The sequence below is a fragment of the Bactrocera oleae genome, chromosome 2, assembly GCF_042242935.1.
Source record: "Bactrocera oleae isolate idBacOlea1 chromosome 2, idBacOlea1, whole genome shotgun sequence".
In the NCBI taxonomy this organism is placed as follows: domain Eukaryota; kingdom Metazoa; phylum Arthropoda; class Insecta; order Diptera; family Tephritidae; genus Bactrocera; species Bactrocera oleae.
The window spans coordinates 68,828,274-68,850,721 of record NC_091536.1 but is presented as its reverse complement, the minus strand read 5'-3'; the positions used below and the strand labels follow the sequence as shown (position 1 = coordinate 68,850,721).

Below are 22,448 nucleotides of genomic sequence, written 5' to 3'. Positions count from 1 at the left end.
AATTTAAAAACCATATTTAGTAATAAAGTTATTTTATATTCTTAATCTTTGCTGAATTTAAAATGTGTATTAATTTGTATTGTATTTGCACGTCGAGAATATAGAGTTGCCAATGCGTTTGAGAGCATAAATAATAGTAGGTTGTTATAAAAATAATTTAATTATGATTGCAAAACTTTGCTGAATAGTATAATATAATAGAGGTAATGTTATAACATCTGGTCAAATAATGGTACGATATAAATGTTTGAAGGAATATCTATCATCACTTAGTTATACAAGTACTATAACAGGAGTTTTCTTTATCGATTTCGCATATATTTAAAGTAGACATTAATATATTATATATCTCAAAATATTTCTAATCTTCAAAAATTAAATTTTTAATTGGACATTGCAGATACAATTATAAATATTTTCAAAATTAGCGGTTTTGATATCTCATAAAATAAGTCCATATAATACAAAGAACAAAGCGGAATTTAAGATATCAGCGGGATAGGAAGTATGCCATATTATGAAAATAATTCGAGCCGAATGCTCTAGCGCTAGTGCTGTTTTATTTTATAGGTAGTATAACTATTTAAAATTGTATTTCGTTTAATAAATAAATAAAATAATTTATCGAATCAACATTATATTCTGTACACTGTTTCCAGTAATCTGGCATCACTTAGTTTTTAGAGATTTCCAGGATAGTAGGATTGTGCCATCTATCATATTGAAATGCAACTCAGTTTGCATTTTTGATATTTCCTTGGTCAATTGTGTGTTGTGCCACTGTTTCTGATGTCTTGTGAAAAAATCTCTCGTTTTGTATTAAATAACTGCAAAATTTAAACATTATGCTCTAGCTATTGTTTTAAGTGAGAATAATAATTTTTTTAAAAACTATGCTTAAACTCTCTCTTATCAAAAAAATTTCTCCCAGATGCTCGCGCAGCGATTGTGAGTGCCCTGCGCGGGCACACAAAAGTTTGCGGTAGCGTTTTTGTTGGTTTGCTCGTTTCTTGTAAGTACTTCATTAAACTATTGGTGACAGGTCAATCGCTTGAGAAAACATCTATAAGATTATTGTAAATCAATGCTCGGTCGAATGTCTCGACGCAGAAGAGCGCTGCCGACAGCGCTGCTTTGCTTCTCAGTGGGATGCAAAAGAGTCTGTTTTTTGTGTTTCTTATTCGTTGAAATATTTTGAAGCTCATATAATATTGACGCATTAGATTATCACTACAAAATTGTATTGATGTGACCCGGGAATAATCAGATCGTTCTTACAGTTTTGTTGCTATAAAGTATTGGAATGGAGTAGAGTACATCAAAAAGTAGAAAATCTTATGGTAATTTATAAAGAATTCAATTTTTTATTAAGTCATTGAAGCTTGAACCAGCTAAAAGTCTGCAAAATAAATATTCTTTCTATATTTCCTTACAATTTTCTCACTATATTAAAAGCAACTCTCCACAATATTCAATTCACAACAACAGCAGTAATGCACAGAAACATAAGAAATATAATTTCCTCCAGTTGTTTACGCTTTTTTCGCCACACCTGCTGCTGTTTTTGTCACTATTTTCAGCACTTTCGCACTTTCACTTACCTGCTGATGTACTATGTGCCGCCGCCGGTATCAATTCACACCCACACACACGCTTACACATTTAAAGCGAGACAAAGTGCATGCAGCACGCCATTAACCATGCCACATCTGGTTGCATCCATCACTTTCGCCTCGAGCATTTTCTCATATCCGCTCAATAAACAAAACTTGCAAATAAAGTGTAAAAAGGCACACATGCTGGTGAAGCAGGTGGCAATGCATTGTTTGTGTAATTTACACCATAAAACAAGAAGTTTGGCTGAAGATGCAACAACATGAAATATTAGTGGAAATTGAAGAGCTCTATCGAAAAGAAATATTAAGATTTTGTTTTTTATATTATATATCCTGAAAAGGCTATATATATGAAGTTTTTAACACCCAGAAGGTAACGTCGGAGACCCGATAATATAAATACATAAATGATCAGCATGATGAGCTGAGTTGTCCGTTTGTCTGTCCGTCTGTCCGTCTTCACGAAATTTGGCATGGATTATTAATTAGGGTAATAATGCAATCTCCGAAGAAATTATATAGATCGGATGACTATTGCATATAGCTGCCATACAAAATGCACGATTGGAATCAAGTTTTTGTAGGAAGCCTTTGTTTTTGTGAAGGGTATTATAGCTTCGTTGCAACCGAAGTTAAGGTTTTTTCTAGTATTTTTTTAAAGTCAGAACATTTTATTAAAATTTCTTGCAATAGTTTCTTTTTCACCTGGTCTGTTGTTTCCGTTTTGCACTTTTATTCAAATGTATTCCAAAATAATTCATTTATAAACAATTTTATTCCATATATAACCAATTTCTGATTTGCTTTAGTTTTTTTCTTTCTAACTTTATCGCAAGTTTACACGCAGTTCTCACTTGCAACTTAACCCCCCTGCTTCGTTTCCGCACTTAACATAGTTTTCCCAGCCACTATCTGCCGCGCGGCGCATAACTGTGGGTATTTACTTTTCGTCTAGTGAAATATTCATGTTGTTTCCGGTACATCGTCTCTATTGCTGTGCAACATTTCCTTTGCTTGCGCTTCAATTATTCATTCAATAATCTCGTAGTCGTGTATATTTATGTCTGTAAGGTATCAGCGTGTTAGAGAACTTTCAGCTTGCTGTAGAGATGTATTTCTGGATTTGTTTTGGCCAAGAGTTCCTACATACATATGTTTCGCTAGCCATTGTTCCACAAGACAAGTTCGTTGTTGCTACACAATGTTTTATTTAAATATAATGAAATTTTATATTTAATTCGTAAAGCTAGAAAAAAATTTTTTTTATGGAATAATAGTTACAAAATCATGAATTTACTAACTGTAACAGACGAAACACTAGCAGATGTTGTATATGGAGCTTAAAAGTAAGAAAACTTGAACTTACACGCCCATATTTGCATTTTTAAAAAATTTAAAAAATAATAAGCAAATTTGTTGTTCTCAGTTTCCAGTCTTGATTTATTATTGTAACTAATGAGAACTACGGTAGATTTCGGCAAAAGTGTGTTCCTCTTCATAAAAATAAAAAAAAAATTAAATAATAAGTAACAAAAAATAGAAAGAACCTATTTTCAAGCTAACATCAAGCACACTTGCCTTTGTTTTTATTAAATATTCGCACAAGAGATAGCATAACATATGCATTTCCTGCTGCCACATCTCAACCACTACTACTACACACATACACACACAAAATACTTCACTGTAGTTTGTTTATATTTGAAAGTACAATCACTGCTTTTCTATTATCTTTTGCGGTGGGGGCAAAGTAAGCGCTCTTCCATAAAAATCTACACAGTACTCATCAAATCTGTTCCTCGTTTTGCATGCTCTACAATTTCTCAATTCACAATTTCGTATGTACTTTTGTCTAACATATTCTCAAGGCCATACAGCCAGACCGCCGATCAAGCGACCGAGAGTAAGTCAGTGTGTTCCGTTAGCTATGCACTGAAGCAGGGAACTTATCCTGCAGCTGCCAACGTCATACCACTATGTTAGTATCCGTACGGAGTGTATTAGTACATTTATCAAAATCTACTTTCAGGCGCAGCTGCAGTTGGCCGAACTGACAAAAGTTGCACAAACGTAAAACCATTTATTTGCTTTGCGCCACATTCATCTTGGCTGTGCGGCAGCTAGAGTTTATTGTGAATACATGTGAAGATGTGTGTGTGATAAATATATGTACACATGCTCATTAGGTTGGTCTTCGGATGTTTATATGTAGCAGTCTTGTAATTTTAACCAAAATATCACCAATAAAAGAAAATATATCAGCTAAGTTCCATAACGTATTATCTAGTTAGACCTAACCTAAAAATTACTCAGATCTGACAACTGGTTCGCGAGATATAACGTTTTGATTGAAATACATTTTGATATTTTCAAAAGAAAATAACTAAAAGAATCTTCATGTGTTATTGGAGCACTCTTTGTGCTTTGAACTTTTAACAACTTTTCTGTTGTTAGATCTCAGGAGAGTGGTCCTTGGTAACAACTTTAGCTGAAAAGCGGTCTTTGCCGAGACGATTATTTATAAGTAAAAGACCAAATATACTCCAAAAGTTGAGTCGAAAAGTTGAAAGGTGTTTGGCGGGATATAATCCTGGTCCACTCGATTACGTAGACTGCTCTGGAAACGGTAAAAATCAAAGTTTTTAATCGTCGGTATATTGCGCTATTAGGCATTTAAGTTGAATAATGAAATCGAATTTTGCCAAAAAAAAGGATGTCTTTAAAACGATAAGAACTTTTCAACCTGCCTGATATACCATATGATTTGTGAGATCAAACTTGGAAGGTTCACAGTTAGTTATGTATTTATCACCAGGCTTCGTCAGTAAAATATTTTTATACCATGAACATGGTATCTTAAGTTGGCCACGACATTTATAATACCTAGAAAAGTCGAAAGCCCTATTAAATATATAAATAAATATTCAGCGTGACAATCTGAAACGATTAAGCATTGTCCGCCTATCTGGCTGTATATATGCAAACTAGTCTCTCAGTTTTTGAGATATCGATCTCAAATTTTTCAAACGTTTTTTTCTCTCCAAGAAGCTACTCATTTGTGTGAACCATCGATATCGAAACACTATATCATATAGCTGCCATACAAACTGAACAATTGGAATCGAGTTCTTGTACTGAAAACTCTATTTTTTGTCAAGATATTTTCACAAAATTTGGCATAGATTATTATCCGAGGCAGCACTACAATCCCCGAATATGTTATTCAGCTTGGAACACAATGGCTTATAGCTGCCATTCAAAGTGACCGATCAAAATCAGAATAAAGTTCTTCTTATACCCTTTTATGCTATAAAAAATGTACATGTAAAAGATATTATAGTTTCGGTGCAGCCAGAGTTTATGTGTTTTCATGTTTTTTAAATCAATTTTGCAAGATTAGGAGCTATCACCGTGGGTTTTGTGTTTATCACTATTAGGACTACGGACAAAAATAGTCATAGATAATATGAGTTAATCAGAGGTATTGTCTTCTATACTTCAGTACCACCCTAATAAACACAAAAGCATGCAGAGCTAAGAAATTCTGTACGCTCGTTTGTTTTGCGCAAGTCTCTGTGCATTTCTGTGCAACTCTGTGTACAAATAGTTTTTAGTTTTCACACCGAAAATGCAAATAGATTCTTCTTTACGTGCAAATATCCGGTCGCTTGCAGCAATACATTTGATTCTCAAATATGTTCATATGCAAATAAATGCTCATACTGCCGTCTATAAACGTAAGGTAGGTGCTTTAAAGTACACACACACACATAACTGTACATATGCGCACCTTGCTAAGAACCTTTTGAAAATCAGCTCTTGCTATCAGCAATTTCCTGCCAATCGCCACCCCGATGCCGTACCGCACCGCACCACGTCAAGCTGAGCCGGCGCTCGGGAAAACCCGTTAACGCTTTCGTTTTGCTCAGCGTTTGCCTGCTTCTTTTGCTCATTTCAATATAGAGCGCTTGGCAGCTTGTGCAGATTGCGTTGTGCAACCACTGCCATTGACATGTATTTGGCTTATGTCGCCTGTCACTGCTGCCTGTCGATAGACAATCTATTCATGTGTAACCCTCAATGGATTTGCCAAAATACCGAAATATTCCAAGTGCACTTGCACTTACACTTTTGCTCTTCGGTCCTTCTGCTTCTCCACCTACTGCTCTGCTTCTACTCTCCATTTGCTTTATTCATCGCCGCTACTTGAAGCGTTGCATATCGCTGAGGTGTTTATGTGTGTGTGAGTGCATGCATATGCATTTTTACTACTACAAGTACCGTTATTTCTACATATGCCATTATTTGCTGCTTTTTTTCTCGTTTTGTGTGGCTCTTGTGCCATCAAGCTCATCCATTTTGGTGTGAATTTGTGCTGAGCTGCCAAGTTTGGCATTTGGATGTGCGCTTCTGTGTGTGTATATAAGTGTGTTGTTCTGTGCATTCACTTCCTTTTTGGCTGTTGGATTTTCACACCGACGCATTCTTATGCACATATCATTTGCATATCATTATTTGCATAACAAATCTCCAAGCACCATTTTGCTGCACATCAACACTTGCAACAACACTTTTTGAATTCGATGACAAACACCCACGACACACCTACATACACATGCATACATTTCATATTAACGTGTAAGAACGCAGTAGGAATTTTGGTGAATCAAGGGATCAAACGGATCTAAGAAATTTTCTTCTTTCTCTGTAAATTTTTTACCGTTGCAACATCAAAATGGATTATGTGATTATGGAATTAAATATCCACGAAGAATATGCGAAGAAACAATTTGGTATCATCAGAAATTCCAATATACAGCGTTTTTAGACCCTACAAGGAATTCTGAAGCTTTTAGAAGGGCTTGCAGCGTCTTCTGCTAAAAATTTATCTTCGAACGAATATTAATTTTTTATAAAAAAAAATGCTACTCAGACGCTTGCCTCGGGCTGTCGGCAGCAACCGCAGTCAATCCTTGGACCACTTTTCTGCTAGTCGGAAGGTATAGCTCTCCGAAATAGGGGAAAAAAGAATGATAAGTGTAAAAGGTTATCTAATTAGCGTGCTACTTTCAAAACCTTTCTTCTTAGAGTTGAAACTGTGTGTTTTATAGTCCAAATATCCACTTCGATAGTCTGTTGACACGAATAAACTAAATATTCTGATGTCCGTTTAGTATGGTATCCGAAAATCCTGCTCGAAACGTTTTTATACAAAATATGAGTACCTGACATGCAAAGCCACTTACTTGATATTAAGTTAAGTCTTTTATGTTACATTTTAATAATTTCTAAAACCCAAATTTTCAGATAATATTATCGTATACCGAGCAGTTTTCGAGCTACAGTGGTCAACAGTCAAGGAAAACGCATTTGAATTTTTACTCACAATTGACGTAAAGCTTGAAGCTAATAGTAATATTAGTCAGATATTATAAAATATTTCATTAGGAAAATCATTTATTTTTAATGCTGACTACCCCTACTAACCCCTTAAAGTTTCGCATACAATTTCCAACTTTACCGGTATGTTTGTTGGATAAAGAAGTTGCCTCACACCTCCAGATGGCAGAGAAGCGTTTCGTTAAAGACCAAAAAGCTTTCAAGCAGTCCAAGCTAATTTTTCGAAAAAACTAACTTTCTTTCTATAGCAGTTACGTCAAGGATTGCTTTCATCGATAAAACTATTTATCGACTCCTAGATCGAGGAGCAAAAAGAACAATTGGTTTACAATATAAGATCTAAACTGGCTAGCAGAAGCATACAATTTTCTTTTCGAAATTATAGATCCTGTTTGCAGCTCTAGATACTACTGCAACTATTAATTGTAAACTCATGGGACGATATTTCAAAAACCTCCATATTTTTTTAGACTTTCTTCTTATTCAAAAATTACTGATTTGAGAACTCTGTGACACGTCTTTTAAAGCATTTTCATTTACCCTTTCATTAAAAGTTCTAAGATACGTGGGATACCATGGACGATGTTTTATTTCAAATGGATAAAAGTTGAGTGGGGAAACTGGGGATGGGGTACTTGTAATACCTGTACTGAGCTCAACTGAAAGATTAAATAAAGCTTAGAGATACTTTATAGGACTGAAAATTATATACCAACAACACTACCTTGCATTAACTGTCGACAGCTGCTTATTTTAAAACAATAAATACTCACTAGTAGTTCGTTAGTTGCGAACTTCCTGCTGGGGTTGTCCGCTTCACCACCCATCTGAGTGCCTCTTGTTCACATTTCAACCAAATTGCTTTGCCTTGCACTTAGTTGCTCGCTGGTTGTTTGGTTATTTGGCTGCCGCTATCTTTTTTCCACAACTTCAGGTGCAAATTTCAGCTGCGAGTATTGCATTAATGGGCACTGCGCCACAGCTATTTTGACGATCGACTTTTATTCTGATTTCTATTCTGTGCAGATTGTGTTGATGGTTGTACTGAAAGCTGCGAAAATAGCGAAAAATTTGTTTTAGCAAGAAAAGTCAAGGAGGATAGACAACACATATTAAAAAATTGGGAAATAAATTACTTTTATACATACATATTACTATTTAAATATTATACTAATATAAATATAATAAACCATTTTCTTTTGACTGAATAATGAGCAAGGGGGTTTCCTGGCGCTTATTCAATAGATCGGTGTTTCTAGTTTCATAGATAGTCATTGAAGTTCAAAAGCTTTTTTAAGCTTTGAGCAAAATTTTTTTTCTATTACCTGAGCAGGTGAGAAAAACTCCACCTTACTTCTTCTCTTACCTTTTAATCCATCGTTAATTTTTCTTCTAGAAAATTTTGTTTTGTTTTGTATCGAGCCTGACACCAAAAGTGGTGTTCTGGCTCTATGGAACCGTAGTTGAACCATAGTTAAGCCAATAATGTTTTGTGTGTTCGTTGTCTGGAAGAGGGTGCTCGGAAAAACCACGCAACCTAAACAGCTGGATTGTGTTCAAAGAACGGCCCTAATCGACATCTGTGGTGCAACACCAACAATGGCACTCAATGCCATTTCACACGTGGCACTTATAGACAAAGCTGACAGCTGCTTTGCGAAAGCTGCTTTTAAACTTATGAAAGCTTGGTATATGAGGCTGCTCAAACATTAACACACGCAAATTCTTCACTATTTCGACTGCTTTCCTGACAATCTAGATCACTGCAAAGCGGACTCTTTTCCCTGCGGTTCCTTAACTGCTAACACACCTGCGAGGGATTTATGGTCGCGGCGGAGCCTTTGAAGAAATGCTGCATTGAGATTTTTTACGTATAAATCGAAGTTAAGAGGGATGGTAGAATGTCTAAGCAAAGTCGATCTCTTCGTGATTGTAGACATACTGACACTGTCCGATAGGTTCACACGCGATACGGCTAAATTTTTTGGCGGACGCCAAAGATGTATGGAGGTGGCATTGGCTTGTAACTTTCTCCCCTATTACCCGTCTTTTGCCAGATTGAAATATCTTGGTAGACACACCTAACAGACCTAACGACAAACTAATGAAGTGACACACCCTCGTCGATATATAAGGATCTGGTGATCCATTTTTACGAGGTTATGGGTAATACAAAGAACCAACGTTCATAGTGGTCAAAATGAGATCCAGCGATTAGGATCAACCTAACTACTTAACCTAATCTAATATGAGGCTCCAAATAAATTTCTTACTTAGCAGTTCCAGTTTCAATCCCAGAATCGAGCATAGTGGCTATTTCAACGGGAGGTTTCTTCTTACAGCTCTACTTGTATGATTTTTTCGATTCGGAAAACTACTCTATAGGCCGTATTTTGAGGTTAAGCTAATCGCATATAAATTAAGCAGGCAACTCAGTTCCCCCTTAGCTATGGATTGAACAGACCTTTGACGAAACTTATAGTTCATATCAATGAAGAAATTTAATTGAACTTCGGTCTTCTGTTCTGTAAGAGGTCTGTATCCTGTCTGTGGAAAGACTTCTAAAGACGTGATTACTACTTTTCAGAAAGACGACACCACAGCTTTAGTTTTAATGGGACTCTTTATCCTATCCTCAGTGAGAAAGTTTCTAAATGTTCTTCTTATGAATAATATAGTAAAGTTTATTATAACTGTCCACAAGCAGCCCAGTGGCTCACTATAAACACCCATTACAATGCTAAGCACACAATAAGCTCATTGATAGCGCGCTTATCGATTTCCGATTTGCCGCAATCACTCGAACCAATGTCTCGCTAAAGTGCACGATTGCCCATTATTTCATATTTTTATCGCTTCCAACTGCATTTGATAGCAAATTCTACATCCGCAGTAAACTTTTTCGCAGTGACTTTATGATTACGGTTTATAATGATTCTTCCACTTTTGCTTCTATTTCTTCTTTGCCTGCTTTTTCTGCTCATATTCTGGCACTTTGATTTCTCCAGTAAATGGCCAACTGGCATAGCTTATTAGCTAAGATTGTCAGTTGCAGCAGCACAACTTATAACAGTAATTTCCACGCCTTCGCCACCACGACAACAACAGCAAACATAACAACAATACAGTATAACTTGGGTCGTTGTTGCAAGCCAAACTGCCCAGCGGCAAGGCAATAACAATGCGTTGGATAAAAGTTTTCCCTGTGGAAAGTTTACCACGAACGGACGGACGGACACAGTGCAATTGCTGACCGACCTTTTGTGCATTTTCACATGCGGCGAAGCAGCAAATAAGTGCAGCGGGGCGCATCCGCTTTGGGTGTGACCAGCAGAAAGACAATTTTTATAAACGCACACACACATATATAGTATATAATATATGTATACAGTTTTATATGTGTGTTTGTATAGTGCTGTACTTAACTTTTAAATTTTAGCAGCGAAATAAACAAGTTATAGAAAAGCGCTGGTGTGTTTGTGTGTGTGTGTTGTTCCAACAATAAAAGGTGAAACGCTAACGTCAGCAACAATGATGTAATAATAATAACAAACATAACAATAACAGCAACAACAACAAATAACACGAACAACAATTGTAATAACAACAACAACAAAGCGCCGTAAAGACAATGACAAAGCGAACCGAGCATAGCACACCAACAGCAGTACTTGTTGTTGCGGTTGTTGTTGCTAGTGCGAGTCCTTGTACCTGCAGCGCCGGAAGATAGACTTCACGCAAGTCGCTGCCACTGACAGTGTAATTCATGCTGTTTTGCTGTATTTCAACTATTGCGCTACACCATACAGCTATTGTTGTTGCTGTACTCTGTTGTGGCGCGTTGGCGTTGCACTTCCTTTTCTGCGCAGAGCTTATGGCACGCTTGGACAATTCTTACAAGTGGCACATGCAACTTTCTTGTACAATATTTGCGCTATTTTGACCGTTTCTGCTGCTGTTGCATTGTTGTTGTCGCTTTTGTTGTTTTTCTTAGCTGCTACTTATATTTTGCTTACTTGTCAGTGCGGTGGAAAAACTGAAATAAAAAGTAAATAAATTTTCATAGGAGCTCCTTTATGTTCAACAAGCGTGAAAAGACATTTTTACAGATCATCATTTTATAACGGTAAAATTAAAGTACATTTTTCACTTTTTTGTTTTCACTGATATTAGTTGGCCTTGCTTTTATTTTCATTTTCTTTGCGGCACTTTTTTTTCTCTGACCGCTCGCCGCAAGATCCCTCTCCTTCATTGACTTGCCTTTCGTACTTACTCGTCTATATTTTATTTTATTACCGTTGCATTTTTATAATTTGCACGTTAAATTTGACACGAATGATGATAATGGCGCAGAAATGAATGGGGAGGCGAGCAAGCAGGGCGTCGCAGATAAGAAAGCAGGAAGAGTTCAGTTAGATTGTGCACCTGAGGAGCTGTTGGCGCTTGAGCACTAAAGTCCGGAGAGGGTTGCCTGCATTCGTGTGTGCGCTTTTGTGTCTGCGTCATTCGCTTTATTTTAATTCCTTTTCTTATTTTTTAACTATATTTCTTATTATTCTTTATTTGTAGTTTTCTTATTTTGATTCTATTTCTTCGGTGAAATGTAGTTTTGTGCATTTCTCTAAGCTGCGATTCAAGTATTTCTGTTATCTCATTGCGGTAATAAAATGACGCATAGCGACCATTACAGGTATTTGGCTCATTCCGAGTTTTCAAGCACTTGACAGCACTTAAGTGATAAAATGTGCGAAAGCGTTAAAGGAATTTTAAAATCTTCTTTCATTGAGTAAGAATATAATAAATTTAAAGCGTTAACGAGTATTGTATTTCATTTCTCTCTCTCCAAAGACACGCAAATTTAATTCTAAGTTCATTAATTAATAATGAAATGTCTCTATTGCCAAAAAACTGGCACAGTCGATTTTAATAAAACTCTTTTGAGGCGAATTTTTCACCAGCAAACTACACGCCATAGACAGAAAGCAGGTAGTAATCACTAGGTGCCAGATTCAGACTAAAAGATGGATACATAAAGAGCTCCCCACCAAGCTTCCGTAGCTTCAGGAGAGTCACTATTGTTGTATGTGGCCAGACGCTGTCCTGATGGAACACAATTTCTTTTCTATTGGCAAAGTCCGATATATAAGGCTTGCGTACAGGAGCAGTTCATAGTAGTAGATTTCTTGCCAATCACATCAAACAAATGGCCAAACCTTACTGACCGTCAATCCGTGCTGGGTCAGCATTTGCACTGGCTCACTACACTTAAATCAAGTCCGTTTTAATTTGATGTGGTTGTGAGTGACTCATTTTCAGTGACCATCAGCCTCTGAAATGGATCGACTTTGTGATTCAACAAAAGGAATTCGGTCCATGAGGTTTTCTCAATTATCGAAGGAAAATTGTAAAATATGGCGTATTTTCTCTTTGCTGGTGTCCATATTTGAAGTTTTTCTAAAAAATATTGGGTCAAGTAATCATAAAACTAAACACAAAAATAAATGTCCACAGAACTAGTACCAGAGTCAACGGCATGATCGTTTCCCATTACTCATCCATTTTAGTTTTCTCCGTTTTGCATCGAGCAAGCCAGTCAGAATTGTTACTTAAAATTTATTTTTAATACAAAAGAATGATACGGGAAATATGACTTAAAAAGTTTTCTTCTTATAGTTCTGGTAGAATATGGTACATAACTATTTAGCACGTATTCTCATGCTATTGTTGTCCTCTATTAAAGCACAATTTTGCTTTCAAAAGAGTGCTTATTCTTAGTCTATCTATTTCACAGATGTATTTTTTGACAGAATTATTTTTTATTCACCGTTTCATTTAAAGGCTAACAGCTTTAATTGCGCCATATTGAATGCCTCGAGACTCAATGGTTTATTAATATCTAGTATCTTCAAATATCTATTTTAGGCCAGAAAGCATGAAATTTTCAACCTTTGATAAATATATTTCTTTTACACCATAAAAGCCAATTGAGGCTGTAGGTTTGCCATAAGTAACTCTGGATCAGTTTACAACATTACTTCGATGTATGAAACTCACAACTAACAGCCTACAAAATTTACTTCTTTTATCTGCATATATAATGTAAAAGTTGCCAATTCCAAGTGTCTACAGTATTGTCCTATTAAATTTATAAAAACAAAAACAAAAGCCTCGGATCACACAGATCTACTTATTTGTTCATTCAATTATTGAATAACGCATTACTTGTACATTATTTTCTTTACTTCAAGGCTATCTTTTAGATTCATATATTGTTTTAAGATGATCAAAGCAAATCCTTTTATCCTAATCGCATTTTCTTTTCCTTCAACCCACATCAAAGAAGTTCTGGCCAAGTTGCAAGAATTTCATTGTTATATTTTGTTATTGTCTTTCTTTGCATTCTGTTTTAGTAAACTTAGTTGAGTTAACATGTTTGCAATACCGTTAGTGACTGCCTGTCAAATATTTTAGCCTCACTTTAATTTTTTTGATTTCAACACACGGCGCATTTGTTATATCTGCTCGTGTCTCTTCGTCCCTGTGTCCACCACACTCGCCTTTAAAGCACTTTTTCGGGTTTATTTTCGGATTTTTTTCGGTGTGTGGTGCAAATTGCAGTGTTATTTATTCAACAAATCTTGTGTCACTGTCCACATCCATTTACGAATTTAGGCTTACAACGTAACTCACTTGACATTACCACTCTTCGTCGTACGTATTTACAGTTATGCTCCCGGTTGTTGGCATATCTTTACGACTCTCGGTTGTTGGCATTTTTTCCTGCGTTTTTGCAACAACACATTGTCATTCAAAATGTATGCGTAATTTAATTGAAAATACTCGCGTAGTAGAGATAAGAAAACGGCTGGAAGTTGCGACAAGAAAGAACCTTGAAGCTTTGATGGCTTCGCTATTGACTGAAGTAGCTATCAAGATGTCATTGTTATCTGTACGAAAACTTGCTTCGGCTTTCAATTTGTTGCCCTTTTTTGGTATTCTGTAATAATAAAACATAGAGAGTGTGGAACAGAATGCGAGTTAAGGAGAGAGAGGAAAAAATTGAATAAATTGTCAGACGCATAGCGTGAGTATGATTGCGTTGTGGAGTTGCTGAATAAACATTTCCCATTCCGAAATGACACAAAGACGGCATCCGCCATATCAGCCAAAACTGACGGTAAATATTTTTTACTTATTTCAATCAAGTCGGCTATGCTGAAAGAGATGTAGAAATTTTAGTGACCATACAACCAATGGTAGATTTGCTACCAAGTTACAGTTGAAATATTTTATTGGGTAGAAATGGCAGCACAGTAGTAAGGTTGAATAGGGTTTAAAAGAAAAGCCGGGAAAAATAGTTCTGCTTCGACGTAATGTTCTTCTACGCACCTGGCCATTACTACTCAGGGCAAATCATTATCCAATTCCGGACAAAGTCACTAAAAAATAGTTTAGGTTAGTTTAAGTTAGGTACAAAGGTTGATCCTCGACAGAGATAAACATTTTAATAATTATAGATAGATTCTTTATGATGCCAAAAAATCCTAAAGATCTACTATATCAAAAATTAGCTATATCTGCTGCGTTTCGAACTTGTAGTGACTGGAAGCCTTGAAGTATACATTACTTCTACTTAACCTGGATGACCAAAAGTTTGCGGTATTTCAACTTAAAACTCGCAAAGCGGAAGTGTCAAGGAGAAAGTGTTGAGATGACTTTAAATATCCATGACTATTTATATCACTATTTGATCCACTTAGTAGCTCGGCTACTGTACAGCCGATGAACTTTTTGCAAGAAAAGGCACCCTTACCCAAATTCCCAGGAACGAGCAGAGGTTGCACTGTCGTGCATTCTGGCGCTGAATCTATGGGCCTTGCGTGAGCTCAGCAAGAGTTAGTCAGCACACAGCACTTGGGGGGATGCGAAAGCCTTCAGGCCCAGAGTAGAAAAGACCTATTGGAGTGCTAGCTGTTAGCAAGGTACACATCGCCGCAATGTCCTAACTGGACACTGTCCCATTGGCACACACGCCCGGTGAGGCAAAATATTTTAGAGAACGCACTTTGTCAAAGTTGCAATGAGAAAGATGATGTGGAAATATCTAAACACTTTCTCCTAGACTCGTAAAACCTATGAAACATAATTTTTTGCATGTTAATAGGCGCTTTTTTCAATCTTGAAAGAGCAGAAAGTAGCAGCGTCTGCGCTGGCATTTTGATAATATTGAGATTTTTCAAATAAATGCTAAATTGCATAATGTCACGTCGAGAATTACATGCCATTAATGGCAGGAGTATTAAAAATGTGTAAGCTTAGGAGCAGGATCGTTCCCATTTACATTTATTAGCAACGTTTGATAACGGTCAACTCTTTAAACAAACAGATTTGCATACTAAATACGCATTCACAAAAATGTGCGGTATTTTTGAAATATGTAAGTCTGTGTATGTATGTATTTAGAGATTGTCATCGTCTTACGCAGGATACTATTTTGCATACAACTTGTACATATACTCGTATATATGGATTTCTACTGAAATATATATACGCAATTTAAACTTATGTATTGTAAATAGATGTCTGTATGTGTGCCCTTACGCTAACAAGTGTTTGTTTATACATTTGCTTTTCATTGACCATCGCGTGCCCTTTATGTCACTATCAATTCAATACAAATCTTTGCAATTTGTATGCGTTTTGATTATCTTTTATGGCCATGTGCCGTTATAATGCAACCCCGCACTTGTCACTACCAGCGTTAGTATCAATTTAGCATAGGAGAGAAAAAAAGATTATTCTCACATAACTACTTCATGGCTTAACGCTGAGTTTCCGTTTCCACCCACTTCCGTTACCAAGCCAACCAACTGACGAGTACACATGACCACAGTCACTTCAAAACCAGGCACTTGTCACTTGCTGTATGGCGCTTATATAAGTGTGTACGCATGTGGGTATGTAAATACATTCAGTTGTATGTGTGTGTGTGTATGTCAAGGCATTAGTATGCGAACTGGCATATCGATGGCAATTTGTTTCCATACGAATTGCTTTCAATTAGCATAAAAATGTCGCTCATTCATTCGCTATGCTTGGCAGACGCACCCAAACACATATATACAAGTACATATATAATTTTATACACACACCTATACATACATACATATTTTACGTACATATATAGATTGTGTAAAAGCAAACTGTTGCTTTTGAGTTTAAGAAATCGTTATTTGACAAACACACGCACACATATAAAATATATATGGTATGTAAATATTCACAGACACGTATATACACTCATACATATAAATATATTGCTGGCAACTCTCGATAATTTTATCTCCTGGCGCGTAGCAAGCGTGAATGACGCCTACATTGTCCTATCTATTGAAATTCCTTGTAGTTCTCAGCTCTCAGGCTTCAGGCTTATCGCCACAATTCCCCAAGCGCCCGTAAATGAGTTTGTATTCACAAACTAACAATCAGAAGAAGAAACTTACACTACACTTCTTCTGCAAAGCTTCGATTGTTTAAACGCTCGTCTAGATTTAAGCTTCTTTGTAACTGTATATATAATACACCAATATATATTTACACTCTTACATACGCATATACGCTCATATATATGTACATGTGTAGCTATGTATGGGTTAGTATTTACAGACCATAAAATTCAGGCTTTTGCTTGTCTGCGTTTTATGTAATTCCGTTTCCCTATCCTTACCCATTGATCTCAGCTTGCCCACTATTCGTGCAATAAAATTCCTATCCATTCAATGTTGTCATAAGGAAATTAGTGAGGCGTATAAATGCCAATGTTTTGGTCGTAGATTGAACTGCGGAAAATAATACCGTTAGTAGCGTATATATTTCATTGTATGTAGTTATGATATAATATATAGATAGATATTGTTTGTAATTCATACTCGAATGTAATATTTAAATTAAAAGATTGTGTGTATATGGATAATCTACAACAAATATATATTATATGAAACCAGTAAACTTTTATGAAACTTATTGTTTATTATATGATATATTAATTTTTTAGATTTTTCAGGAAGATCCTACATATTTCTCTAAACTTCGAATGCCTTATCGAATTGTGAGGTTAGGTTATGGTGGTAGAGTAAAATAAAAGTAAATTAACGAATTCTCACAACAAAGTTTATGAATAGTTTTTATATCCACCTTTACTATATATTTTGGGTAAATTAAGCCTATTTTTATCGTAAACACTTTAACCTTAACAGCCAATATATAAAATATACTAGAAATTAAAGCCATCTGCGAAAAATTATTGAGTTTAAGAGTGTCTATTAACACTCGAATACTGTAATGAAACAAGTTTTTATAACTAAGACAACGTGGACCTGGTCACAACGAAACGACTACTCTTCTAAAATAGCTTTCAAGTACTGGCAGTACGTTCAAGGATGTCCATCAACTCGGGTTTAATTTTAATGTTGTAAACAAAGAACTCAAATAGATTAATTAATGGAACTTATTTGTAAGTCTAGTGTTTATTGATAAACTCAAAAAAACTCGAGTTTTCGTGTTAAAAAGATCATGTTTCATAAAAATTTTTTATAAACTCCGTGTTTATGAGAGGTGTTTAGCGATTAACATACGTCTATAAAAACCACGAGTCGAGTTTGTGCAACATAACTGTGCTGTAAGTCAATAATACACTAAAGAACAAATTTGACCCGGACTCGTCCATATTCGCCGCTCGGGTAAACGGCATCGATAAATATTATATTTGTTTACGTTCGTGAGAAATTTTGATCTCCATATGTCATTTAGTATGTGTTTTTACCTATTTCTTTACGGTGTCAAAATTTTATCTGGCGATTTTTATATATTGGGTCAATGGACTCATGGCGCGTCTCCCGAAGCTCATTTTTCAGCTTCCAAACAAGAAAAAAGTCACATGGAGCCAAATCCTACAAATACAGTAGCTGAGTGATGACTCTGGTTTCGCGATCAATGCGTTGAGTCGATTCATAAGAGCTGTTGAGATCGTCTACTATCTATGATTCCAACACGTCCATTTTCAAGCACTGATTCCTTACTTTTTCATGTTATCGTAATTAACAGAGGTGAATGGACGACTAGCTTGAGTGCTTTGTGCCACTCAAATACCCCACAGCACTTTTACGACATTTTCCACGATTCCGTAGTCGTGATTCCATTGCAAACACAAAATTTCAAGCAAACTCGTCGTTAAATGTCATTAAGTAAAAAATGAGGCATTTATTTTCGAACGAGTGAGTCATAAATCTGGATTTAGAATATCTCTCTAAACTTTGTAGAAGAACGACCAATGCTCTTAAAAGCTTATTTGCCCATAAGTTAATAAATAAATAAATAATTTGACATCGTACATATGTAGTTAGGCCAAAGGAGAAAAGGAAAAGACTTCTTGGCAGAAGACCTATCGTTATCTACGCATACCAAATATACACACTAGTTACCCTTAGAATGTAATGGAAGGATTTATAAGAAATTTAATTGAAACTTTTAATACTTTTAGGATCGTATTCTCGAACAAAATATGTTATGGTCTTATTTGTAGGTTTTCTATTTTTATGGGATAATAATAATAATGAGTACAGCACTTTTTAATTTATGTAGCGACCAGATTTTAGAACTTCTGCAGACACGTTTTAAGCAAATCAAAATTAAACGGATAATCTACGGCAATGCAACCCTGTGCATACCCAAATTGAGCTTGCAAATCTAAATTATTAGTACCTTGTGCACTTATTACCAAAATTAAACTTATTTTCCAGTGAAATTACGCAACACAAATTGTAACTGAAATTGAAACTAACATCCAAACTTCGCAAAAAAAACATTGCCTTCAAAACTGTTCGGATTAAAAACTAAAGCGAACTACCCAAATTGACTCGCGTTGAGAGCGCATTTGCTGCAATATGAAATACAAAAATTAATTCGGAAAAATTGTTTTCCAAAACTTTCCACACATCCGTTTCCGCTTGAAGTTAGGACAAACAAACCCAATGCATTACTGCACTTCGCTTTCGGCTAAATACGATATTTCTGAGTATATTTCCACATTTTATGGCCATGTGTGTGGATGTTTTGCGCCTAAGTTGCCAGCGTAACGGTATAACGGTTGCCAGCTCAATGCTGGCGTTTGCTTGCGCTGCCTTCGCTATTTGCGCGCCTGACGGTGTTGTGCAGCGAAGATATTTGTGTGGCCGTGACAGAAACAGGTTATCGGCTAATTTCACAGAAATAACTGCTTCCCCAGCGCACTCTCCAAAAGGGAAATAACAGACAAAAAAATAACATTAAAAAATAAAGAAAATTATAAAAAATACATACAAAAAATTACAAAAAAAACAAAGTGTGAGATAAAAAATTATAATAAAATATAAAAATGTCCGAAGGAATTTTCAAAAATCGCAGGTGTGCTCCACGAACTGTAAATAATATGATTTTTATGGCGCACACGTGCCGGGAATAATACAATGCTCGCAGCAGATGAATTTTTTTTAGCAAGAAAAACAAGTTTTAGTAACATCAAAATAAAATTTGTGAGACGCATAGAAAAGAGTAGTGGAAATTAGCTAGAAAAAAGAGGCGAAGGCTTTTCTGAAACTTTATTTTAGTGCGCAAAAACAATTCCAATGCAAGCACTTAACACCTTTTGTTTTCTATCTTCTCTGTATTTTTCTGCTTTTTATGTCATTCCATTCGGTTTGGTAATCGCAATTTGGCGTTGCACGTTGCCACCGAAAACCGCAACATAATAAACATTTCAACACTAAATGAATAGAAAGTTTGCAAACAAAAATAAATTACTATTATATCTAACATGTATACCATATAGACACGAGTATATATAAAAATATTAAAATATATTGATATATATGTGTATGTATGTGTGTCTGTTCGCAAATTTTTAAATATGACTATGTTTTCTCTATTTCAGGCACCAACACACGCCCCATGAGCACTTCGCAGACATCCTCCATGTCGGGTGTGCAACCGCACTTTCTCTCGCGCGGCCACACATATCGCGCCGTGGTGGGCGACACTCTGGTCCTGCCGTGCCAAGTTGAGAATTTGGGTAAGTTGTTGCATTTTGCTTTTATTTTGTTTTAGTTTTTGATTTGTGTTGTGCTTGAATTTAATCCCTTGTTGAACTGTTTATTAAACTCCGTGTTACTGCAAGCAAATTTAAAACAACGAAAACAACTTTTGAGTTATAAAAGTACGTGTATTTTTGTGGCAAATAGCTAAATCAGTAATAAATCAGAAATTTTTTCAGTTTCAAATTTTAGCATTAAAAGTGCATTAGATATTTGCAATTCATCTAAAATAAAAAATAACATATTGGGAAAAGATACAACATAACACAAATCACTGATGGATATAGTGGGTCTATATGTTCCTTTCATATATATATATATATATTAATAAAAACTGCTCCTTTTTAGTTGTTTTTTCCTGACCTGGTTCGTGGTGGTTTTATATCACACGGCATTCACGGTAGGCGTATACAAATTCTGTTAATCACTTTGGATGGACGAAATATTTGCAGATATTGACTGAATTACTGGTTCAAAAATAATAAATAAAAATTAATTAGGCACTTTGAGTTATCATTTGAAATGCCTTCAGTTGACTACTATATATTGTATTTATTTTAAATATATAAAAATAAATCTGATGATTATTTCTCCAGTAAAATGAAATTGTGTTGCCTTTGCACAGACTCTTATCTGATGCTTTGTAAAGACTTCGTAAGTGCTAAGTACTTTTAGAATTTAGACTTAGGCCTGACAGTCATATCGACAATTGACTGCTTGTCGGAATGAAGTGTATCACAAAAAAATCCGTTCCTGAAATGCAGGCAACCATAATAGAAGAGTCAGTGTTCCGAATTAAATTACCAAATCTATAACTAAGAGTTCACTCACTTTAACCCCTGTTGTTGAATTGTTTACGTGACTATACTCGGGTATGGAATCAGTACTTTGACAATGAAAAAACTTTGCAAATTCATTAACGGTTGCTTCAAGATTCATATATTTATATTCTGAATAAAAAGTTGGAAGTAGCTACTTTTTAAAATTTGAATTGGAAGGTTTTTTAATATTGCGTGCTCTTGGAAAAGACCGTTTATTTATCGGTCAGGATTGCCACATCTATACCTATAAAAAATTATTATACCCTGAACAGGTTATATTACGTTTGCCACGAAGTTTGTAACACACAGAAGGAAACGTCGGAGTAAATATATATTATAAATGATGAGCGTGACGAGCTTCTTTCCGTTCGTGCGTCCGTCTGTATATACGAGAACTAGTCTTTCAGTTTTTGAAATATTAGTCTGAAATTTTGCACAGGTTCCTTTCTAGCCTTGAAGCTACTCATTAGTAGGAACCGCCGATATCGCACCACTACAAGTATAGCAAATAGCTGCCATACAAACAGAACGATCGGAATCAAGTGCTTCTATGGAAAGCTTTTTCATTTGATGATTTTTTTCAAGAAATTTAGCAGAAAATATTATCTGAGACATTTACTATATGATACTATAGCATGTAGTTGTCATACAAACTGAAAGCTAAACGCTTTGACTTATCAAAATCAGATTAAGTATCTTTTTCTACCCTTTCCTGCTGTCAAAAATGCACCTGTGAAGGGTAATATAGGTTCGGTACAGCCGAAGTTAACGTCTTTTCTTGTTTATATTAATTTCTTACATTTATTTACGTATCTCTGTAGCAAGTTTTGGCATAATACTGACTTTTCATAAGAAGTTGCAGAAGACATCACAGTTTGCAAAACTATTAAAAAAAACTAACTAAATTTACTAACTTAAGAGCATATCTGGAAGTATTCATAGAAGATACTCGATACAAGGTTCTTGGTGACCTCAATTTGATTATTATTTTATCAACTTAATTTTGGTTTTTAAAGTATTGGCTTCTTTTATTAATTTCCAAGAGCGCTGTCGAGTTTATTGGTTAGAACCAAAGCCCTATATTGTATATATTATATATATTATATCCAACCAAAAATTGTTACGACGACAGCAAAAACTGAGCTATTTTAAAAATCGTTTATGTCACTACAATAAAATCACAAAATTCACAAAATATTGAAAAGAAACCAATTTTTTCATGAAAAAAAAGATTTGAAAAATATTTATTAATGTAGAATATATGGGTCATTTTAACGAAAATTTACATTCAAAAAAATTTTTTTGTACAAAACATTCTATTTGTGTTCTTTGGGACAAAAAATTTCTTTATTTCAATTTTGAATATATTAATTTTAAAAATTTCAACTTTTGAAAAGTAACTTTAAACATTTGCTTATACGAAGAAAAGTATTTCTAAAGCAAAATAACTAGCCGGCCTATTTCTTACGATTTTTTCTTAGATT

The 22,448-nt window shown here is 35.3% G+C and overlaps 1 protein-coding gene and 1 long non-coding RNA gene across 2 annotated transcripts in view; one reads left to right on the top strand and one right to left on the bottom strand.

Moving 5' to 3' along the window:
- klg (klingon) overlaps positions 1–22,448 on the top strand; it is a 224,245-nt gene that overhangs the window by 151,668 nt on the left and 50,129 nt on the right. The window contains exon 3 of the mRNA XM_070105577.1: positions 19,984–20,121. Within this exon, the coding sequence (XP_069961678.1) occupies positions 19,984–20,121 (138 nt within the window). The remainder of the gene's footprint in view (positions 1–19,983; positions 20,122–22,448) is intronic.
- The window catches only part of LOC118681837 (uncharacterized), an 89,126-nt gene continuing 69,017 nt past the window's right edge, over positions 2,340–22,448 (bottom strand). Inside the window, exons 2-5 of the long non-coding RNA XR_004977588.2 lie at positions 13,707–14,013; positions 10,728–11,052; positions 7,790–8,067; positions 2,340–2,810 (exon numbers count right to left, since the gene is read on the bottom strand). This is a non-coding gene — a long non-coding RNA (uncharacterized lncRNA). The remainder of the gene's footprint in view (positions 2,811–7,789; positions 8,068–10,727; positions 11,053–13,706; positions 14,014–22,448) is intronic.